Source organism: Pipra filicauda, unplaced genomic scaffold (assembly GCF_003945595.2).
Source record: "Pipra filicauda isolate LSUMZ 115617 unplaced genomic scaffold, ASM394559v2 scaffold78_size3787270_pilon, whole genome shotgun sequence".
In the NCBI taxonomy this organism is placed as follows: Eukaryota; Metazoa; Chordata; class Aves; order Passeriformes; family Pipridae; genus Pipra; species Pipra filicauda.
This window is the reverse complement of record NW_024104964.1, coordinates 2,154,975-2,177,268: the sequence shown is the minus strand read 5'-3', so window position 1 is coordinate 2,177,268 and position 22,294 is coordinate 2,154,975. Positions and strand designations below refer to the sequence as shown.

The following is a 22,294-nucleotide window of genomic DNA, read 5'->3' as shown; positions in this document are numbered from 1 at the left end:
GCTGGGATCTCCAAAGAACAGAGGATCTGGCCTAAATTTAAGCAACCCACCTGCCTCAGCTACAGCCAAAACCCCAGGAGGGCCCACCTGCGCTTCCCAGAGCAGCAGTGGCAGCTCCTTTACAGTGGCATTGAGGGATTTTGGGGCACACAACACAAACACCGTCCTCTTCCTCAGCACCTGCCCCATCCCCAGCACCCTCCCTGCCACACATCCTGTGTCCCAGCTGTGATCTGGTGTCACCAGAGTTTTTCTGCCGAATTCCTTCAAAACAAACACGTTTCCAAGTTTTCCCATGCGCTGCCTCGTTGCTCTCTTTGATTAATTTTTTGTTTATTTAGCAGCTTCAAAGCAAGGAGGGGACCAGATCACACACACTGCCACTGTCCCCCCCCCCCGGGGCAGCCACCAAATCCCATCATTGCTGGCTTCCAGTCTGATCCCAAACCCGGGATTGCTGGCCACAAAAGGATTAGAACCCTGCCTTTGGATAATGGCTTTGGGAGGGGGCTGGGGTTGCTCCTAATCTCTGCAGCGCTGGAAGAAGGGTTTGGAACAGATTGCATTCGAAGACATGGATTTTTTTATCTTTTTTTCTCGGATTTGTGTGTTTTCTGGCCGGTTTCACTCGAATATTTACTGGTTTGGAGGGGAGGAAGCAACCCATAAACAAGCAGGGCACGAAAGCAGAGGGAAGCAGCAGCACTGCAGAGAGAGCCGGTGCATGAGCACGCAGGGATCCCGGCCAGGCCTGTGCTGCAGCTCAGCATCATCACCATCATCATCATCACCATCATCAGCCCTCGCCCACCACCACAGCCCAGCTTCCACCCGGGAAACAATGCCCAACCTTTAACCCGAGTATGCTGGGAAAACATCCGCTGCTCCCAAACAATGGCACCATTTATCGAGAGCAACAGGCTCGGAGCTGCAGGGAAATCAGCTCCCCTAAAAGGGAGGCTGGAAAAAAAACTCACAACCCAGGATTTTTTTATTCTCCCCCCCCCCAAAGCAGCTAAAAATGGAAATTCACTTCCACAAGCATTTGCTAGGCTGAAAATATTCAGTGAAAAATCCTTTCAGCTCTTCTGTCTGCACATACAAATGTTCTGTGTATTTTCCCTTTCTGATGTATTTTGCAGTGTGAGATATTTTGTTGTGAAACACAGACTGAAGTTGGAATTAAATGAGGTGGGGGTGGGAAAACGAGGATGAGATGCCGTGCTGGGCAAGGCCCTGTTTGCTGAGGGTCCAGCTCCGTGAATTCCTGGGAATGGGCGTTTTGCACAACACACTCGGTGCAAGTAGGAAAACGCATTTCTCAGCATCGCCGTGGCAGAGGGACAGATGTTTGTGCCTTTAATAATCCACCTGTGTCATCGAGCCACCCAGATGCCACCCCTAAACGTGCCATCCAGACCCTAAAGGTGCCCTTTCTTGGGCAGGTGCTCTCACCAGGACCCACCCTCTCTTCAGAGGGAAACGAAGCCACAACAACAGCCCACCCCAACTCTCACTCGCTCCACGGAAATAATCCTGATGTTCCCCAAACATGGGGTCGCTGCTGCCGCCCCCACCACCCCAGGGACCCCCCAAGGATGGGGGTGGCCGCGGTGGATGCTCAGACGGAGCAATTCTCATCCCCAAAACACCATCAGCTCTTACAGAGATTATTTAGCAGAAACCACGAACAGCGACCGGGCTGCAGCCCGGGAATACCCATCCCGCGGGGCAGCTCTCCCGCCTGGATCAGTCTGGGAAGCGCAGGAAATGTTATTCTGCTCTAAACCTGACATCACTCTCCTGCGGCAGCTCCGGGAGCGCCAAACCGCAGCTCGCTCGCTTGCAGGGAGCGGCTCCATCCAGGCAGGAAGGGATACAGGCAGGGAGCGGGATACAGGCAGGGAGCGGGATACAGGCAGGGAGCGGGATGCAGGCAGGGAGCGGGATGCAGGCAGCGGGATGCAGGCAGCGGGATGCAGGCAGCGGGATGCAGGCAAGGAGTGGGGTGCGGGCAGTGAGCGGGGTGCAGGTAGAGAGCGGGTGCAGGCAGAGAGCGGGTGCAGGCAGGGAGCGGGTGCAGGCAGGGAGCGGGTGCAGGCAGCGGGGCGCGGGCAGGCAGCGGGGCGCGGGCAGGCAGCGGGATGTCGGCAGCACATCCCTGGCCCCGCTTCGCCCCCGAGCATCACATGGCGAGCACAAAAGCCCCGCGGCCGCTCTGGCTCCCCCCGGGGAGTGGCGCGGCCGGAGCCCACGGTGCCAGCCCGGCCCGGCCGCCCGCGCTGCCGCAGCCCCCGAGCCCCCCCCGGCTGGAACGGGGCTGGCCCCGGGCTGGGGGGGCTGCTCGGGGCCGGTGGGGGGGGTCAGGCCGCGCTCGTCCCTTACCTGGTAGGAGCAGTTTTCCTGGTGAACCATCTCGGTGCATCATCCGCCGCTGCCGCCCCGCCGGCAGCGCCCGCAGCCCCGGCGGGGGAGGAGGAGGAGGAGGCTGGGGAGGAGGAGGCTGGGGAGGAGGAGGCTGGGGAGGAGGCTGCAGCCCGGGCCAGCCGGTAAGATGGATGCGGCCGCGCTGCTCCGCCTGCGCAGCGGCCCCGGGAAGCGCGGGGGGGCCGCGGCCGGTCCCGCCTCCGCCCGCACACGCAGCGCGGGGGGGGCCGGGCAGGGCCGGGGCAGCCGCGATCCTCCGCGGGGAAAGGGGGGAAAAATACCCCAAACACCCGCCGCGGACACTGCGTTATGGAGAGGACTCCCGAAACAACCCCCCCAAACACCCCCGGGCGATGCTGCGGCAGCCGCGGGTCCGGCCCCCCCGAGCCCCCGGGTGCGGGAGCGGCCCCGCGGGTGATGGATCGCGGCTGCGAGGCACCAGCTGCCCGAAGACACCTCAGATAAGGGCGAACAGGCACCTTCCCGCTGCCTTCTGCCACAGCGATCCCGCGCGGGATTTGCCGGCAGAGGCTCTGCCCTACATTCCCGGCTATTTATACCTTCTCCAGCCCGCAGCGAGGGAACGGCAGCTCTGCCAGGGCAACCCCCTGGGCCGGGCCCCCACCGCACCCCCGACCTGCTCTGGGATCCAGGGAAATCCACGGGACAAGGGGAAACGGCCCTAAGTTGAGCCTGGGGAGGTTCAGGTTGGATATCAGGAAAATTTCTTCCCTGAGGGAGTGGGGAAGCACCGGAACAGGTTCCCAGGGAGGTGATGGAGTCACCGTCCCTGGAAGTGCTCAAAAAACGAGAGGATACTTCACAATATGGTTTAATGGGCTTGGAGGTATTCAAAGGTTGGAACTGATGATCTTGGAGGTCTTTTCCAACCTCAGCACGAACCCCCCCAGCCCCGTTTACAAGAGCTTGGGGCTGTTCTGGCCCTGGCTGTGGTTGGGGATGAGGACTCAGCAAGTCTCATGTTCAGTTCCTAATTTTGGCTGGACACAGCCCATCCAAGGGGCACGAAAACACCCAGAGAGCGACAGGTTGGGCTCACCCCGCGCACTGGGCACTCTCACCCAGGCAGGCACCAGGCACCAGCAGGAATTCCAGGCCTTCCCCTCCCTTCCTTAGGCAAATAGGGCTTTATCCTGCTCCCAGTCCCAGCTGCAGGGACGCACATGACTGTGAAATCCAGACACACTTGCTCGCAGAGCAGCTCGGATTTGATTCCCCACACCAGATGTGCCTTTAGAAAAAAAAAGGCCTTTGTAGGATCATCGTTCTGCCCCAGCTTTTCCAGCTCTCCCAGCTTCCCACCAGCACAAACAGGCTGGAGCAGCCGTGGGCGGATGCATGGAGAGTCCCTGGAGTCCCTGTGCAGCTGGGACATGGATGGAGAGAACCCCCAGACCCTCCTCCCCAGTGCCCTCTGCCCTACAGCAGGAAAGCTTTCAAAAAAAACCCCAGATATTTCCTTTAAAAAGAAAAAAAAATAATATATTCTGCATAAGTTTCTAAGAGAGGATGAAGTCACTGCCTGGTTTTTACTGCAGATAATCCCACTCAACCACCTGGGTAATAAAACATGTTTTGCTGTTTCCAAACATTAAAATAAAATTCAAAAAACCCCATCAAAATAAAACATCTCCAGTTTTAAATATACCATAAATAATAAAATAAATATAAATTAAATATACCATATAACCTTGGGCTTGCTTTGCAGAAGTATCTGTGGCGAGCTAAAAGCAGCTCCCTGCATTACATAAACTCTAATGCCATTTATTTTGTGCATCACAAGGAAAACTCCCAAAATTCCCCCCCCCCTCTACTTCCCACGTGCTGGTCTATCTATAACAGTGGTGACTCAGAGCTGATCCCAGTGGGGACTGCACCAACCTGGTGTGGCATGGGATGAACCCCCCCAAATCATTAAATAGCTGATTCCTTTGGAAAAATGACCCCAGAGAGAGCCACGTTCACCTGCTGCAGCAAAGCCACCTGTCTGCAGCAAAGCTCTTCCCTCCAGGATGAGCCCGGGATGGAGGTGGAAAGGGCCAGGGATTATCCTCAGCCTCTGGATTTGCTCCTCTGCCCTGTATCCATTTGCATGATCCTTGCAGAAATGAGGTGGGAAGGCAGGTAATAATTAAAGCAGGGGGTGATTACATTGAGTGAAAGGCTCCTGGCAGCTCTCCAGGTGGGTCACTGGGAAACTGCTCCTGGATGAAGGCAGGGAACACGTGCTGCTGATATCCTTGGAGACACAACCCAGTGGGAAGCCCCAGGGAATGCCCCCAACAGCCCCTTCTCAGCTGGGAAGAGAAACCCGGGGGTACCTGCACTGCCTGGTTTGCATTTCTTATCGGGTCACCCTCTGATTTAGGGGGTCTTTTACCACTGAGGAGACAACCTGACAAGTTTTCCCGAAGCTTTGCCCAAACCAGCTCTGAACTAGAAACATGTGGTTCAGGAAGGCCTGGAGAACATCTCCAGGGGGTCTGACACAACTCTGGTATGAAACTCTTCCCTCCAAAACCCCTCCAGGGCTCCTCCAGAGGGTCTGGGGAGATGCTGCTCAGGGACAGGGGCTGTCCTGGCTCAGTCCCCCAGCCCGGACCTGCAGGGGAGGTGACACCAGGAACGGGCCAGGCCTGATGTCCTGGATGCCTGCAGGGGTGAGGACACAAGGAATTCAATCCCATGGCACGGGCAGCAGCATCCCTGCTCCTCCTCCCCATGGACACACAGATCAAAACCACACAGCTCTACCAGACACTCCAATTCCTGCAGTGAACAACAGGATTTCATTAATTATCCATCTATGGAAGGAGAAAACACCTGGTATCCCCAGTTCTGGGGGAAAACATAGAATTTCTGATTCTGTGCACGTACTTTGAGGATTTTTTTTTTTAAGCCTACATGGCACATCCCAAGTGCTGCCCATCTCCAGCAGCCCTGTTTTCAGGGAGGCAAAGGCAGGCAGCAGAATTCCCCCTGCCAGGCTGTCCCTGCCTGCTCCCATCCCTGCCTTCTGCTTTCCCTGGCTGCTGCACCTCTGCCCCGGGTCCAAGGAAATCATTAACAGGGCAGAGGGAGGGACACGCCGGGGTTATCGGCTCTCCCATCATCATTCCCGCTGGGGGGAAAACACTCCTTGGAAAGAATAAAGCCGTGCAGCGAAGCCAAACCCTCCCGTTCCCAGTGCCTGGGAGAGAGGGCACCCGTGGGAGGGGAGGGAAGGGAAGCAGCCCGGTTGGATTACTCACCGGGAAGCCGCAGCCAGCCCTTTTCCTGACGTGTTCCTCGTTTCTCGCTGTCCCACACGTTTATTTTTACACACGCGTGTCGTGCTCTGTGCCCGAACCCCCCACCAGCTGCAGGGACTGACACAGCCCCGCACCCCCGGGGCTTTGGGATGGGGAGGAAAAGGGCAGGAGCGGCGTTTGTTCCACAAGGCAGGAGAGGCACGGCATTCCTGCTCTCCCAGGGAAACACCACGAAGGTTTTCCTGCCCACGGTCATTCCTCCAGGGGCCTTATCAGCTGGGAAGGTTTATTTTTCAGGCTGGGACTGGCCAATCCCTCTGGCTCGTACAAAAAGCCAGGCTGAATTAACAGGTTTTTTTATTTATTTGTTTATTTTTTCCCAATCTCAAAATAACAGGGAAAAATGAGGGGGGAGCTGAACACCTGGGAGAACACTGTTTTGATTTTCACAGAATCGCAGAATGGTTTGGGTTGGAAAGCACCTTAGAGACTGCCTAGTCCCAAACCCCTGCCATGGGCAGGGACACCTTCCCCTGTCCCAGGTTGCTCCAACCTGGCCTCGGACACTTCCAGGGATCCAGGGGCAGCCACAGCTTCTCTGGGAAACCTGTGCCAGGGCCTCCCCACCCTCACAGTCAAGAATTTCTTCCCAACATCCCATCTAACTCTCTGGCAGTGGGAAGCCATTCCCCGTGTCCTGTCCCTCCATCCCTTGTCCCCAGTCCCTCTCCAGCTCTCCTGAGCCCCTTCAGGCCCTGCAAGGGGTTCTCAGGTCTCCCTGGAGCCTTCTCTTCTCCAGGGGAACCCCCCCAGCTCTCCCAGCCTGGCTCCAGAGCGGAGGGGCTCCAGCCCTTGGAGCATCTCCGTGGCCTCCTCTGGGACAACAGCCCATCCCAGCAGAGGGAGATGCTCCTGCTGCCCCCGTGTCCATGGACTTGCCCAAACACAACGAGCTCACAGGGAACCAGGAATTAAACACAGCATCCCAGGATTTCAGCTTTATTTGCTGATGATTTCCTGGGAGCGAGGGATTTAGCTCCTCTTTAAGCCAAGCTAAAGCTTTCCCAGGGTTTAAATCCAGCAAGAAAAATAAAGAGAAAAGAGATTATTTTTAATCAGTTAATACTAGACATCTGCTTGAAAGGGGAGCATTTGTTTGGATTACACCCATGGATAACGTTTTAGACTATTACTTTTTTATTTAAGGAAGATGATGCTGAGGGCTTTGCCATCATTTTGGATGTGTTACTCTGCTCTATGAGAGGATAAATCTCCAATGACTTAAGAGCCCAATGTCCTTCCCTCTTCCATGCCCCTTTTACTTCCCTGGAGGTTTCTGGAGTCCTTTCCAAGCAGCACCTTAACAACTCCCCTCAAGAAGAACAGGGGGACCAGCTGATTAATTTAGGATAAAAATACATAATACATAATCAAACCATGATTTTCTCTTCCCTCAGAACACGGAACAGAAGGATACAGCAGTTCCACATTCTGATTCCTCTGATGCACAGGATGTCAAACAGGGAACTGGAGGGAATTATTTAAGCCACAGAAGTATTTATAACTCTCTGGTGACATAAAAGCGACAAATCACAGGGAAAACAACCAGATTTTTCCATGGACCCCATTCAGGGAGGCTCACTGGTACCACACAGGCTGAATTTTTAATTGGGCAATTTATGAGCTGGATCACACATGTTTAATAGAGAATTTACAGGCTGATGAGGAGCAGGTATGAGCCCACCAAGCACTCACTGCTAATGAGTGGAGAGAGGAAGGCTCCAGGGAAACCTTGGAGCTGCTTCCAGTGCCTACAGGGGCTCCAGGAGAGCTGGAGAGGGACTGGGGACAAGAGTGACAGGACAAGGGGAATGGTTTTAAGCTACAGAAGGGTGGATTTAGAATGGATATTAGGAATAAATCCTTCCCTGGGAGGGTGGGGAGGCCCTGGCACAGGTTGCCCAGAGAAGCTGTGGCTGCCCCTGGATCCCTGGAAGTGTCCAAGGCCAGGTTGGAGCAACGTGGGCTAGTGGAAGGTGTCCCTGCCCATGGCAGGGGGTGGCACTGGATGACCTTTAAGGTCCCTTCCAACCCAAACCATTCCCTGATTCCATGAACCATTTAACCTACCAGCACCTAGAGAATGTGAGGATACAGAACAGCAAAGCTCCAGCTGCCTCCTTGCAATGTGATTTATATGGTTAAAAATAAAATATTCTTGGGGAAATGCAATATTCCCAGAATGCTTATGGACAACACGAGCTCTTCAGCAGGACGAGGCAAACCTGTCAGGTTTGGTGTCAGCAGCAATAAATTCAAATATCCCAACCCACCTCACTCTGCAGCACCATTTCTATCCCATTTGGGAGCGGATTTGTAGCAAATCCCATTGGCTACAACCCAATTTTCCCCATTTTTGGCTGGCACACACAGTGCCCTGCATCCTGGGAAAGCAGAGGGGTTGGGCTGGGTGATATTTGCCCGAGCTGAACTGAACTCAAAGCTCAGCCATCCTCCCTCCCTGCAGCTGATGTGCCAATGCAGCCCAGGGACAGCTGCTCCCAGCAGCATTCCCAGTCCTGCTGCACCAGCTGTGCCCGACTCACCCCCTGCCTTCACCAGGAGCAGCCTGGCACCATCAGCCAGGGCATCCACACCACCCTGCAATCAAGGAGACCCCCTGACTTCACCTCTAAATCCTATTTTCTGCTCCAAGCCGTGCTGGGCTGAAGAATCCTGATAGCCATCAGCTCCCAAAACCATCTGAAATCTTCCATGAAATATTCCCAAAGCTGCAGCTTTATAAATATTGACACAGAATAGCTGAAAATCATTAAAGTGTGAGCTGTGAGGAACATCTTCATCTGATCTCTTTGATACCAAATTTAATAGAAGTTTTTCACTGCCCTAATAACCCAGTTATGTATTTTCAAATCCATGGTCAGCACATGCAGCTCACAGACAAGTTTCCCCATCCTTCTTCTCCCCAATTATTTTATTTATTTTCATTTTCCAAATATTAAATTTGTTATTTTCGAAAACATATTTGAAAACAATAAAGCTGCACTGGGCCCCATGACACACATTTTAACAGCAGCAGAGAGAATTAATGTATTTTTCCAGGAGTAAGAGAGAAGAGGGGAAAAATGGCAGGACAAGAGAGAGATTTTCCCTGAGAGGATGAAGGACAGGGTGGCCTTCACCTTCCTGGGACAGCAGGAATTATGTGGAAGTGTTGCTGAGTTGGAGGCAGAAATCCCACATCCCATGCCCCAACACTTAGAAACCATTAAGCCACTGGTCTGGGGCCAAAAGTAATTTCTGGATGAAATATTAAGCCCTTTTAATTGTGGCAAAAATCCCTGGAACTGCAGGCAGGCAGAGCAGCACAACCTGCATTGAAATACAGGTGATTAATTCCTTTTTCGTGTGCCCTGTACAACGGGGCTGCACTTATTTCATCCTGCAGCAAAAATCAGGGGCTGAGTTATCACTTATAAATAAGAGATATCAGTTATAAATAAGGCTGTGACCCCACAGGAGCCAGAGGGCAACATCTGGGGGTGGGGATGGGATTATCCTGCCGCGGGGTTGCCTCCAGGTCATCTATCCCTTTCCATTCCCCTCCTGCTTTCCAGTTGGGAACAGCTGAGAGGGCTTATTTCTGGGCTGGCTTTTTTTACAGCTCATTTGAATTGCAAAACGGGCGATAAAAAGCCCAGAGCAGGGACTTGCAGGCTGAAGAATAAACACACCCGGGTCACAAACACACCGTGGAATGAAAAGTTTCCTTTTCAACCAGAAGCAAAGCCCATCAATATGAATATACTGGTCCAAACAGGTGACTGTGTGCCCTTTAAATGCTTCCTCAAGAAAAGAGTGAGTTTGCAGGGACAAACCTTCCTCTGAGTCGTGGGCAGGACAGAAATTGTGGATTTTTGCCACAGCTCTGAAGGCAGATCCCCATTAATTCCAAGCTTACTGCCAGAAATCCACCTTTTTGGGGGGAGTTTACTTATACCATGCACACAACACTCCCCAAACCAATAATCCTTCAGAGAAGTTCAATCCCTGACACTGCTGAGATCAGGGGGTTTGGGAAGGATGGGATGGAGCAAACACAGGTCCAATGTGAGTAAAGCCCCACTCCTGCTTCAGGTTGATTTTAACTTTTCAGCCTTTAAACAAACGGCTGTAAAGCTGATTTTTTTTTTTTTCAGTTTGCCTCCCAACCCCACTGTCACTCGAGAAAGGAAAACCAATAATCCTCTTGTGCTGCAGCAGCCCGGGGCAGAAAGCTGATTACCCTTAATGGGTATCACTTACAGCCCCAAAACCAATTCCATCCGCGCTAAGAAATCCCATTCCTGCTCCTTCCTGACACCAAACCCAGTCTTTAAAATAAGACATGAAGTTATCCCCCTCGGTAGGGCAGGCACAGAGAGCATGAAGCTGGAAAAAGCTAAAAATAACAGGATAAGCAAGGGTGGATCCCAAGTGAGCCTTATTAGTCATGGAGAGAGGGAGCCACGGGGCTGCTGCTGGTGGCAAGGCAGCACCATATAAGAGCAAGAAAAGACTCCTGTCTCTTAAATCTCATTTCTCCCCCTCTCCTGCTCTACCTCAGGCATTCCTTTCCTCTTGTTCTGGCAGCCTCCAGCTCCTCCTGATAACACGGGGTCTTGTTTTCTGCGAGTCTTACACGGAATAAAGATAATTTTAAGGTGATTCATTTTAAGGTGTCTGCTGGAATCAGACCAGTATTGACAGCCAGGCATGTCAGGGGGTTGGTAGACATTGGGGGTTGGATTTTTTTTCCACTTACACCATCTTTGTGTCCAAATGGAGTGCCTGAAGTGAGCGATGGAGTCCCTGAGGGCAGAAGGGCCCAGCAAGGGCAGCGCTGGCTCCCAGAGGATTAATTTGGATGAGCACAAAGGGGAAGGTGCAACTTGCAGTTTTCTCTCGGGATGAAGCCATGGGACAACAGAGGCATTAGTAAGGAAGAAATTCTTGCCAGGGTGAGGCCCAGAGAACCTGTGGCTGCCCCACCCCTGGAAGTGTCCGAGGCCAACTTGGAGCAGCCTGGGTGGGAGGTGTCTCTGCCCATGGAACAAGATGAGCTTTAAGGTCCCTTCTAACTCCAAGCAGCCTGTGATTGATATAAACACAAAGGAACACCAAAGCTCAGCCTGCAGCTTTCCAGCACCTCTAATGTGAAAATCCCTGGGAATGCTCAAGATACCTGGGAGCAGGATTGGGAGCATCACGTCACCCTGGCACAGCGGGGCTGCATTTGCACACAGTGGCCCCTTGTTCCTGTGACCAAAACCCAGAGAACTGCTGTTTGTTCTCATGACTGGGGCTGTCTCCTGAGCTTCTCTAAGCATCCCATTCATCCAGAGCAGCCCTCATGTCTCCAAACCCCTTTTCCAGCAGGACTAACACGCACACAGCGTTCCGGCTCCGCGCGCTGCTCCACCGTAATTTTCCAGTTTAAAAGGAATAATGATAATTAAGCAGTGAAATAAGGCTTTAGTGCTTCAACACTCGTGAAGACAAACGAAAAGTCAAATGTAAAGAAGAAAAGAGAGCAGTGCTGCACATAAAGCTGTGTCTTGGCCCAATTTCAGCCCCTGCAGACGGCCAGGGGAGCAGGAGCACTCGTTCCATATCGGGCCCTACCACACTCTCTGCTTTTAATGCCACTTTGGACTCCTACCTTTCATGTCAGGGAATTAAATCCACCATTACACCGCTACATCACCAGGGCAGGCTCTAGGAATAAGCCCTACTCCTGCAAACAAGCCCAGGGATGTTTTGGCAAAGCCTCAGGAACTCCTCAGCAATCAGGTGTTGGCACAACCTCAGGATGTGCCATTAAGCAGAGGCTGGTTCTGGCCTCAGATTCCCTCTACAGAGAAATTAGAGATTATATTTCTGGGTTTTACCAAACTATCAGTGCAAAAGGAGCTGGGAAAGAAAAGCCAGAGCAGGTTGTTGTGTCTCTGCTGCACAGCTTCTCTCCATCAGCTCTCCCAGGAGCTGCCAGCCCAGAGCAGAGGGATCACAAATGACCTTTTAACATGAAACTAAAGCCACAGCCAGGCCTGCTTTGTAAACCAGAGTCATGGCCACTGTTTGCTCACAGCCACTGACCATGGAATCACAGAATTGTTGAGGTTGGAAAAGCCCTCTGTGATCACCGAGTCCAACCATCCCCAGCACTGCCAAGGCCACCACTGACCCATGTCCCCAAGTGCCACATCCACAGGGACAGGGACTCCACCACTGCCCTGGGCAGCTGTGCCAGGGCTGGACAACCCTTTCAGTGAAGAAATTCTCCCAATATCCAACCTGACCCTCCCCTGGCACAGCCTGAGGCCGTTCCCTCTCCTCCTGTCCCTTGTTCCCTGGCAGCAGAGCCCGACCCCCCCCCGGTTCCCCCCTCCTGTCAGGGGGTTGCAGAGCCAGAAGGTCCCCCCTGAGCCTCCTTTTCTCCAGGCTGAGCCCCTCCAGCTCCCTCAGCTGCTCCTGCTGCTCCAGCCCCTTCCCAGCTCTGTTCCCTTCCCTGGACACGCTCCAGCCCCTCCATGTCTGGCTCGATCCTGTTTGTCCTTGGCTGGAGCCTTGTTTGTGCTTGTCCCACATGGGTGTAGGACACTGTCTGGGGTGACAAAGGCTGGGCTGGAGGTTGGATTGACACCCCACCCGTGGAGCTGGGCCTGGGTCTGGCCTCAAACCAGGAGACAAGGGAGAAAGGGAATGGGCGACACCAAAGCCCCGAGGCACGGGAGGAAAAGGAGAGGGAGGTGGGAACTGTGGCTGCTGCAGCAGAGCAATTACAGCTCAAAGGGACAAAACAAAGTCCCCCAGCTCTCAGGGAGCTGTGCTGGGGAGCACAGGAGGGCTCTGCTTCCCCACAGTGGGTGTTCTCCAAGGAATACTCGTCTCCAGGCTGGAAACAGCCACGGCGTGTCCAAGGCACCTGGATCCTTCTGGTGGCTTTCCCTGGGGAAAGTTTACTTTACAGGAAACTGTTGTTTCTCCAGCAGGCACGTGCTATGTTACATGTTTACTAATTCTCCTCCATATGGATTAATGTAACAAGCAAAAAAAACCCCCCTTTTCCTAAAGCTCCAGTTACTGTGTCACAGGCACCTCATCTCTGGGATGAGACGCTGCCCCTTGGGAATCAAGGCAGGGTTGGATCTGGACCTCAAACTGCTCCATCTGGATTCCAGTTTGGTTTGGTCCAGGGCAAAACATGAAAATCAGAGTAATTAACAGGCACTAACACTGTTAATTGTTATATAGACACTACACTGGCTGTGAGCTCCAGCCTTCCTAAAGGAATGCTGGAGGCCTTGGAAGGGTTTTTGGAGGCTGCAGCAGCTCTCCAGTGTCTATGATTTGTCTCAGCAATTTCAGTGACATAAACCTGCAGCTAATTCTACATCCCAAGCTTTTCATGAGGATGAAAACGTGGGGAGAACAAAGCAGAAGGGACTGCAAATGGAGCTCTGGAGAGGATGGGAGCTTGGAGCCGTTCCCTGGGGATAACACAGCCCCATGTTGGACCAAGCCATGCAGAGATCTGGGCTGGGGAATGGCCCAGCACCACCACCACAAAATCTCATCTTTCATCTTTACATCAAGCCAAATATATATATATTTACATGGCAATATGGGGACAGGGGACTCGAGGAACTTCAAGGTCCATTCCAAGCCCTCAATGTTCTCTGATTCCACCTGCAAATGTGGGAAACCCTCATCTCCTGTGGACAGCCTGGACTGGTATTTCCTGGGAAACAGCTTAGTTCCTCCAGCCTTTGTACAGGGGGGAGGACTGGCCAAGCTCTGAGCACCTATTTTGTGCAATTTAAACATTATTTAATCTACGGAAATATCATCCATTTTGGTCATTTGGGATGCAGCTCAAAGGAATTCCTGGAGAAGAGGGGTCAAGGCCATATTCCAAGTTTGCAGGGACCCTGATTTTCACCTAATTTGCCCTTCCCAGAAGCAGAGACTGGGAAAGGGTCCTGGAGATGTTTGTTGTTGTTTTTTTTTTTTTTTTCCAAGGCTACAGGATGTTTCCCTGCTGCTCCCAACAGCTCCCAGGTGAGCCTACAGGAATAACAAGCTGGGAGCCTTCCTCTCAAGAAAAGGCCCCTTTGGTCTTTGCAAGGCACAGCCAGAAGTTGGTTTTATGCTTTGAAAATGAGAACTAATGGCTGAGAAAGCAGCAGAAGAAAGGGAAGGCCAGCTGGATAAATGCTAAATAAGCAGCTGGATATTCTGCATTAATGCAAAAGCACAGCACAGAGGAGTCAGGATGGAAGAATGATTCACTGATTAATTATTTTTTTTTTTCTTAACTACCAAGAACAGTTGCTCATCAAACACCCCTCAAGCCAAGGAGCCAGGGGGGAGGATGACCATCCATGACTCAGGCACAGAATTACTAGTTCCCCAAGTCCCTCTTTAATAAATCCAACGTAGGAATTATATGAAATAAAAAGTTTAGATTAAATTTTTAATAACTCACTAAAAGCATCTCGATTCCCTACAGGCCACACACACCAGCAGCTTTTGTGTGCATAAAGAATTAAGCACTTTAATATAGTTCTCTTTTATTTCTTAACGTTGCCATCTACCAGCAGAGAGGGGATCAAATCTCAGCCCAGCACTTCCCTTTCCTCCCTGACCCTTCCAAACTGCAGCTATTTCCTCCAAAAAAACTCGGATTTCACTGTAACAAAGCCCAGGGCAGCTGAAACAAATGTCCTTAGTGTGATTTTCTCATTTGAAGGAGATCTACAAACCTCTGGGCTGCAAACCCACAGGGGGGGTATAAATAAGATCTCCCACTTCTGGGACACAAAAGGGAAAGATGAACACCCCAAAAAATGATCCAAGTGCTGGAAGAAGCTGGAATCCCTTGAGGAGAAGAGGGATTATGTAGCACCTCACATCTAAGGCAACAATTGCTGATAATTGCAAGAGGAAAAGTCATTTTCCACCAAAGCTGTGCTGGCTCAGGATTGATTTCAGAGCCAGGTCGGTGGGAGAGCTGGGAGGGATATTTTTAAACCTTTTTAGTTCTAACTAAGGAAACTTCCGTCACAAAAGCAGAATTATTTGAAGATTGAACAGACAAAATAGAGTAAACCCTGGTGGAGGAGAACCAGAGACCCTCAGCAGAGTTCCTCTGCCTGGCAGAGGATGGGGAAGCAGCCCCTGATCCATAGGAATTCCTGGATTTTTAGTGGAAAACACTAAACTGATCAGATGATGTGATTATTTTCGACAGCTGTTCGGTTTAGAAAATAAAAACCTATTGTAAGGCACTGGGAGAACCTGCAAAAATCAGATTTACGTCCAGTGCTGATTGTACCAAACTTAACACAGGAATTTTATACTCCTCCTCAACAGGGTTTCCCCTCAAAAAGCATCATAAAAGTCTTATTTTTACTGATGTTTTAGGAGAAATGATGCCCTGGATACAGTCAGGATCCGGTCATTTCTTTCCAGCTTCTACACAAATTTTAGAAAAATAACCACTTAATTTTCCAACCAGTTAAAGCAAACCCACCTCAAATCCAGGCAGAGAGCAATAAGGAAACAAATCACAGTAATTCTTGCTGTTCCTATCACTGCTAAGCCAATTCTGCTGGTAATAAACACACTCTGTGAGGTCTTGGGGGGTATTTCGAGCATTACTTAGAGTATTTAAATACGGATTTTCAGCAGAAAGGTCCCTGAGCAACAGCTGTCACCGTTAGTTTTGGAGTCAGGATGAGCCTGGAATTTGAGTGCTCCTCTGTAGATCTGCAACTGTGCTTTGAGTTGCACTGAGTAACCTCTTTTTATATGGTTTTAAATACCCTCTGCCCATAATTTCCCTCTCCACACGCAGCATTTTCCATAGTTCCAGGTGTTACAGAACCCTCCTCCCACCCCACTGCCAGATCCACACTCTCCATCCACAGCCAAAATATCAGCTTTTCCACAGCACAGGTCAATTCTGAGGATTAAACCCCCAGTGCCTTGCATTTATCACATCTAATATGCAAGAAATAGATGCATTAAGTACATAATTATTATCCAGGCAAATAAGCATTCCTGCTGCTATTTCAACCCAGACACTTCAGATCGAGTGGGAATTTGAAGGATTAGCAGCAGGGGAGGGGCTCCAGAATCCCTTTAGTTCAAGATTTCACCAACAAAACCATGTTCTGAGACATTAAAATTTTTGATTGGCGTAAAGACTCACTTCTCTCATTGGAAAATCCTTCACATTTGCTACTTACCATACCCACTACCAAAAATATTGAGTTAAAACAGACCTTTCCACAGCCAGATCACCAATATCATCCCCCAGCGTTGCACAAGCACACGAAAGGGACATTTACTGTTGCTGCAACACCATTAGTGTTAAAACAACCCAACTTTCTCAGCTTTTCCTGGTGATTTCCACATCCCTGAGGAACCATCCACTTACCAGTCGACTGGGAAGCAGTGCCAGCTCACAGGGGTCCATCACCCAGAGGAGTTCACATCCCAGAAATACTCAAATAAAGGAGAATCATCCATCAAACAGACCCCACGTGCTGCCACCCCCAGTGTTTGGCCCTTTCCTTCCTGCAAGGCTCTGCAGCAGCAATGGAAATAAAGCTTTTGCTCAGGGTTATTAATGGTGGGGGTTTGCCTGGCCTGGTTTGGGAAGCTGCAAACACACCTCTCTCCAATCTGTGTAATTACCAACTGCAAGGAACAGGAATCGAGAATTCCTAGGGATGTTTTCCGAGCTCAGTGCCATGGCACACTCTGGCAGGATCATTAACACCTCCCCAGCCTCCCCTGACCTTTGAGCTGGGTGGAACGTGGCCAAAGTCCAGCCCTGTGCTGATTCCCTGCAACACATCCCACAGGTCCCCACCCCAGGGACACTGGCACAAAGCAGATCTCTAGCTGGGCTCAAATGATGGCATTTTCCCCAGTTAAAAGGTCTGGTTTCGTGTCAAAGCCTTCAAACAAATTAAGGGCCCTGAGGAACCTCCCTCATCACAGCTTTGCCCGGTGAAGAGCTAAATGGGCAAATCAAGCAGGCAAAAGAGCTGTCAGGTGGACAGAGAAGGTCCTGCTGGGCCCCTGGGCTGAAGGAATGACAAAAAGGCAATTTTCTGCAAGGTAGAAGTTTGATTTTGGAAATCAGTGTGTCAGAAGTTAACAGGCTGACAGCTCTTGTCTGGGGAAAATTGCTCCCAGGCATTAAAGCCCCGGCTGTCACTCCCTGCTCCCAACACTCCCAGCCAAGGCAACATCTCACATCAGCTGGGGATGAAGAAACCAACACTTCAGGAGAGCTCAATCAAGCAGTTATTGCTTATTTGAAGTGAGAACAAACTCACTGCCAATCTTCAAGGCCGTGTTTGCTCCCTAAATGCTGGCACAGCACTCCAGGGTGGACCAAAGCTCTCCACCAAGGGTCTGTGCTTGATCTCAATTCATGCTCCTGACAGTCCAACACTCTCACAGGGCTTTAACCAGCAGCTGTTGGGTGGAGAAACACCATTCCTGGCTCCATTTCTCTCCTCCCTCTTTCCAACCTGGTCTCCACATTTCTCCTTCCGTGACAGCTGCTCTGACCCAGGAAAACCAGACCCCTGTCCATGGCCAATTATGAGGTTATTTAAAGCTTTCAGCCCACGCTGCAATACATGCTTCGAATTCACTTCAAACTTCCAGCAGCCGTGAGAGGAGACACCAATAAAGCCACAGGCAGAAGAAACAGGTATTTACCTGGGCCATCAATGCCATCCTACCAGCTTTGGGCATCTCCTGCTTGAGCCCTTAAAGCCTTTCCATAGAATCACAAGAGTCATTAAGGTTGGAAAAGCCCTCGAGGACCATCAAGTCCAGAATCACTAAGGCTGGAAAAGCCCTCTAGGACCACCAAGTCCAGCTGTTAACCAGCACCACCACATTCACCTCCAGACCGTGGCCCCAAGTGCCACATCCACACTTTCCAACACTTCCAGGAGGTTTCCAGCTCTTTCCAAATGCAGACCTGAAACTCTTCCAGCCTGCACCTGGTGAGTTTAGGACTGTCACCACCAGTTCTGGATCTTCTTTTCTGCCTTTCAGGGACCCCCCCAAGTGCTCTGCAGACCTTCCTGGGCAGCTGGATGCTGATCACACCCAGCTCTGAGCAGAGCAGGAGTACTGTGCCCACCTCCACTGGCTCAGGACAACCTTGAGGACCAAATAAGTCAGAAGGAACCAAATTTAAGTTCCTAACACACTGTAAATGTTGCCTGGGGCCAAGTGATGTGTCTGGACCCAGTGCTGATGTGGGATCTGTTCTATTTACCACCGAAGTGACCAAATAACGGGCATCAATCTGTCTCTACAGCACACGCAGGAATATTTTAGTGACGAAAAAGAGGCTCCAGCACACCCTCACCCACACAAAAGGCTTCTGCAGAAGTCCTGGAGGCTGCAGGGGTGAGCTTTTATCACCACTGCCTGCAACAAGCTTTGTGGGCAGCACAATTCCCTCAGCAGTGCCCTCCCCTCCCCAGCCTGGCACGAGCGAGGGTAAGTCGGAGCTGCCTGAGCCACTTTCCCCTCCTGCAAGCGTGGGGTTTTTTTTAATTGACTGTGGAATTTGCAGATATTATTCTCAGACAATACATCCTATTGATTGTAATTACCATCCTCGGAGCTGCGATGGGAAGAATATTAAAACCATTAAGGCCGATTTGGATTTTATTGGAGCCATTAGCGGAGCGGCGAGCGGGGCGTCGCTGCTTCCCCGGCACCTCCACAGCTCCCCGGAGCCATAAATCATCTCATGGCACATTTGCTACTGCTTTGGAGACAGCCAGGAGTGGAGCAAAGGGGAAAAATTAAAAAAATGGGAGGGGGTGGATCCGTGCAGCTGGGTGATGAGATTGATCCAAGCATCTCCGTGATGAACCTGCTGAGCAGCCGCTGCCCTCAGAAAGGATGGGATTTCTTCCCTCAGGTGGAGTCCAGAAGATTCAAGGGACATTTAACACAACCCACTGGGCCTGTAGCTGCTTGTCTGCCCAAGTGCAGCTTCAAAAACAGTCATTTCACCTTTATTTGGGTAAAAAAAAGGAAATATTCTCCATTTCTAGACACCATTTTCCCACCTCACCCATGTGGACCCTCCCAGAGCCATGTGGCATTAGGGACCTGGGTGGCACCTTGAGAAGAACCTGCCCAAGGATGTGGCATGGCCAGGATGGACAGATCCTGACCCAGCTGGTCCTGGGAGGTCTCTCAGCAGCATCACTTCACTTGCACTCAGAGCAGCAGCTGCTTTCACATCCCATCCCTGGTGAGGAGACGATTTCAGACCACACCGGCCAAGGCCTGTTCCAGTGAAATTTCCCTTTTCCTGAGATATTCTGCAGCAGTTGGAGCAGCCCAGTCCATCCCCTCGGAACTCGCTTCCTGGCTGCTTTCACTTCATGATTCCCATGTTTACAAACACTCGGGCTTCCAGCAGGGCAAGGCAAGGTTTTGTTATAAACAGCAAGACACTGAACCGCAGGGAAATGTCAAGGGCAGGAAAAACAAAAATAAAACCAGAGATTTTCTCTTCGGTCTGGTTTAGCCTTGAAGGTCCATGCAGGGGAACACTGGGTGCTACAGACACAGCCCAGGAGGGGCAGGAGGAACCATGGGGGCATCAAACACCCCTTCTGAGCAAGCCAGGAGGTGAAATGTCCCTTCCCAGCAGGGTCTGGGCTGCTGCCAACAGCCCTTTCCCTTCGATCCAGGTGGGAAGTGGAAGGAGCAGAGCTGGACTATCTCCTCCTCCTTTACCCTGTGAGCCAGGGGAAGGGGAATCCTGGAGCAAACACAGGGATGGAAAGCAAACCAGGAGCTTCCTCAGGTGCCTCCAGGACAGCCAGTGGGGTGGAGAGTGGAGGAAGGTCTCTCCACTGGAAAACTCACTGTAGAGTGAAAAACTCCAGTTGCTGTGGGTGTGAGAGAAGCAGCAGCTCAGTCCTACCCGTGGGAGGTGCTCTCAAGGTGTTGGGCTCCTCGATTCCCAAACCTGGGGGTCCATCACCAGCTCCACGTGCTGCCGAGGAGCGCTTGGTTTGCACAGCACTGCAAACCCCGGCTCTCTGCGGGACAAGTCGGGGCGTGAGGCAGCCTGATTACCTTCCAGAGCCTTTGTGCTGGCAGGAGAGAACGGGAGGATGGAGGAGGAAAATCCTTACAGGGGTCAACAGGCAAAATTCCTTCGCTGACAGCTCACCTGGAGAAGCACATGCCTGGAGGCAAAGAGTTTCCAGCAGTGGGTGCTGCCAGCAGAGTTGATCAGATAAGGCTGCAGAAAGGAGCTCCCAGACCACAAAAATGAGGTGGGTATTTTTTCTTTAAGCCGAGTTTCTGCACAAATGACTGTAATTAAGGATGTTACCTGTCAGTTCCTCAGGGCGCCGAGGCTACAACGTTCAGGCTTTGGAAAAAAGCACCCCCTTGCATGGTAGCAGTCCCACTCAGCCCTCAGCTTACTCATCATGCCCAGCACCCACCCAGATTTGTCACCAATTAGTTGTAATTCAAGGCTTTGGGGGGGAAATCCCCACCTCCCTGAGCTCGATGACTTCACAGGAAGTAAAGGGCTGGAATGCCTTTTAAAAACCCAAAAATCCTGACAGAAAGCCAGGCGTGCCAGAGGCGAGGCTGTAGGGTCTGGCTGGGGAGGCACACGCGGCTCATCACGTGTTCCAGCGCATCCCAAGGCTCCCTGCAGAGCTTCCAGGAGATTTTGTGGATTCCTTTGAATTCATACATTATGGAAGAGTCTCAACCAGAGTCACCGGTGTGTCTGCAGTGCTTGTTCACACAACATCACTGCAGCTCCAAAGTTCTGAGCAATTCCTAAGTCACTCTGCAAAGAGTGAGATCACACCACAATTTACAGGGTTTGCTGCAAAACAGTGTTTGGGGGTTTCATCCCGGCTGACAAACAGCAGGTTCTTAGGGAAGATTCTTTCCCTTAGGAAAGGGGAACGTGTACCACCAGCCTGGCACCACTCCCAGTCTGGGAAAAGCTGTTATTCCTCTGCCTCTCTAAGGAGAAGCCACCTCTCAGACAGCCTGGTGGTGGCACCTTGCACCCACCAGGCACCAACAGCATCCCTGGCCCCATCCCTGGAGTAGCAGGGAATCAGCTTTCACCGTGGCCAAAGATATTCCAGGAAAGTTAGAAAATCACAGAATGGATTGTGTTGGAATGGGCCTTAAAGCTCATCTCATTCCCTGGGCAGGGACACTTTCTACTAGCCCAGGTTGCTCCAAGCCCCGTCCAGCCTGGCCTTGGACACTTCCAGGGATGGGGCAGCCACAGCTTCTCTGGGCAACCTGTGCCAGGGCCTCCCACCCTCACAGTCAAGAATTTCTTCCCAGTATCCCACCTAAATCCACCCTCCTGCAACTTAAAGCCATTCCTCCCTGTCCTGTCCCTCCATCCCTTGTCCCAAGTCCCTCTCCGGCTCTCCTGGAGCCCCTTTAGGCCCTGCAAGGGGCTCTCAGCTCTCCCTGGAGCCTTCTCTTCTCCAGGGGAACCCCCCCAGCTCTCCCAGCCTGGCTCCAGAGCAGAGGGGCTCCAGCCCTGGGAGCATCTCCGTGGCCTCCTCTGGCCTCGCTCCAGCAGCTCCACATCCTTACGCTGGGGACCCCAGCGCTGGACGCAGCACTCCAGGTGCCATCCCACCAGAACAAACCAATTCCCCCCTCCAACCTCCACCACCGACCCCCAAACGCCCCCCCCCCCCTCACAACCCCCTCCCCGCTCCTCCCCAGCACCGCGACCCTTCCCCACTCACCGAGGCGGGGTTGGCGCGGGGGTTTCTCTCCTGCTCCCGGCACTGCAGCCCCGCCAGGTGCCTCTCCAGGGCTGCCCAGTCCATCGCGGGGGGCTGCGGCTCCCGGGGGGGCCTCGCCCCGCCGCCCCTCCGCCCGGCCGGCCCCGCGGCCGCCCCCCGCTCGGTGCGGGGCGGGGGGTGCGGGCGGGCCGAGCGCCGGGGGGCACCGGCGGGCACGGACCCGCACCCGCGCCCATGGGCGGCGGGGCAGCGCGGCGGGCACGGCGGGGACCCCCCGTCCTCCTCCTCCGAGTCCTCCTCCGAGTCCTCCAGCGCCGCCAGGTCCAGGCTGCTGGGGCACGGCGAGGACTTGCCCTCCGAGCACGGCGTGGCTTTGCTGGAGTTGGATTCCGAGCTGGAGCGGCTGCTGCCGGCGTCGCTGCCTAAATCCATGCCATCCTCCCGGGAATCCTGGCGGAGAGAAGCGAAGGGGAGCCGTGGCGGCGGCGCCGGGAGCGCTCCCGCCCGCCGGGCACCGGGAAGCGCCGGCCCCGGGGCCGCCCCCGCGCTCCGGAGCTGCCGCCGGCGGGGCGGCCCCGGGCGGGGCGGGGAGGGGCGGGCGGGGGGCTCGGGGGGTGCGGGGCGGGCGGGGGGTGCGGGCTCGGGGGGCGGTGCTGCCGCGGCCGCCGCGGGGGGAGCCGGGGCCGGGCGGGGCGGAGGCTCCGCCGCTCG

The 22,294-nt window shown here is 52.8% G+C and overlaps 1 protein-coding gene across 4 annotated transcripts in view; it reads right to left on the bottom strand.

Annotated features, from left to right (window-relative positions):
- The window catches only part of LOC114000743 (schwannomin-interacting protein 1), a 134,079-nt gene that overhangs the window by 14,334 nt on the left and 97,451 nt on the right, over nt 1-22,294 (bottom strand). For 3 of the 4 annotated variants that reach the window (XM_039389946.1, XM_039389945.1, XM_039389947.1), the window contains one exon: nt 21,584-22,033. In XM_039389946.1, the coding sequence (XP_039245880.1) occupies nt 21,584-22,033 (450 nt within the window). Of the gene's footprint in view, nt 1-2,385; nt 2,519-21,583; nt 22,034-22,294 lie in introns of those variants that run through there. The other variant, XM_027745280.2, reaches the window with a different exon arrangement.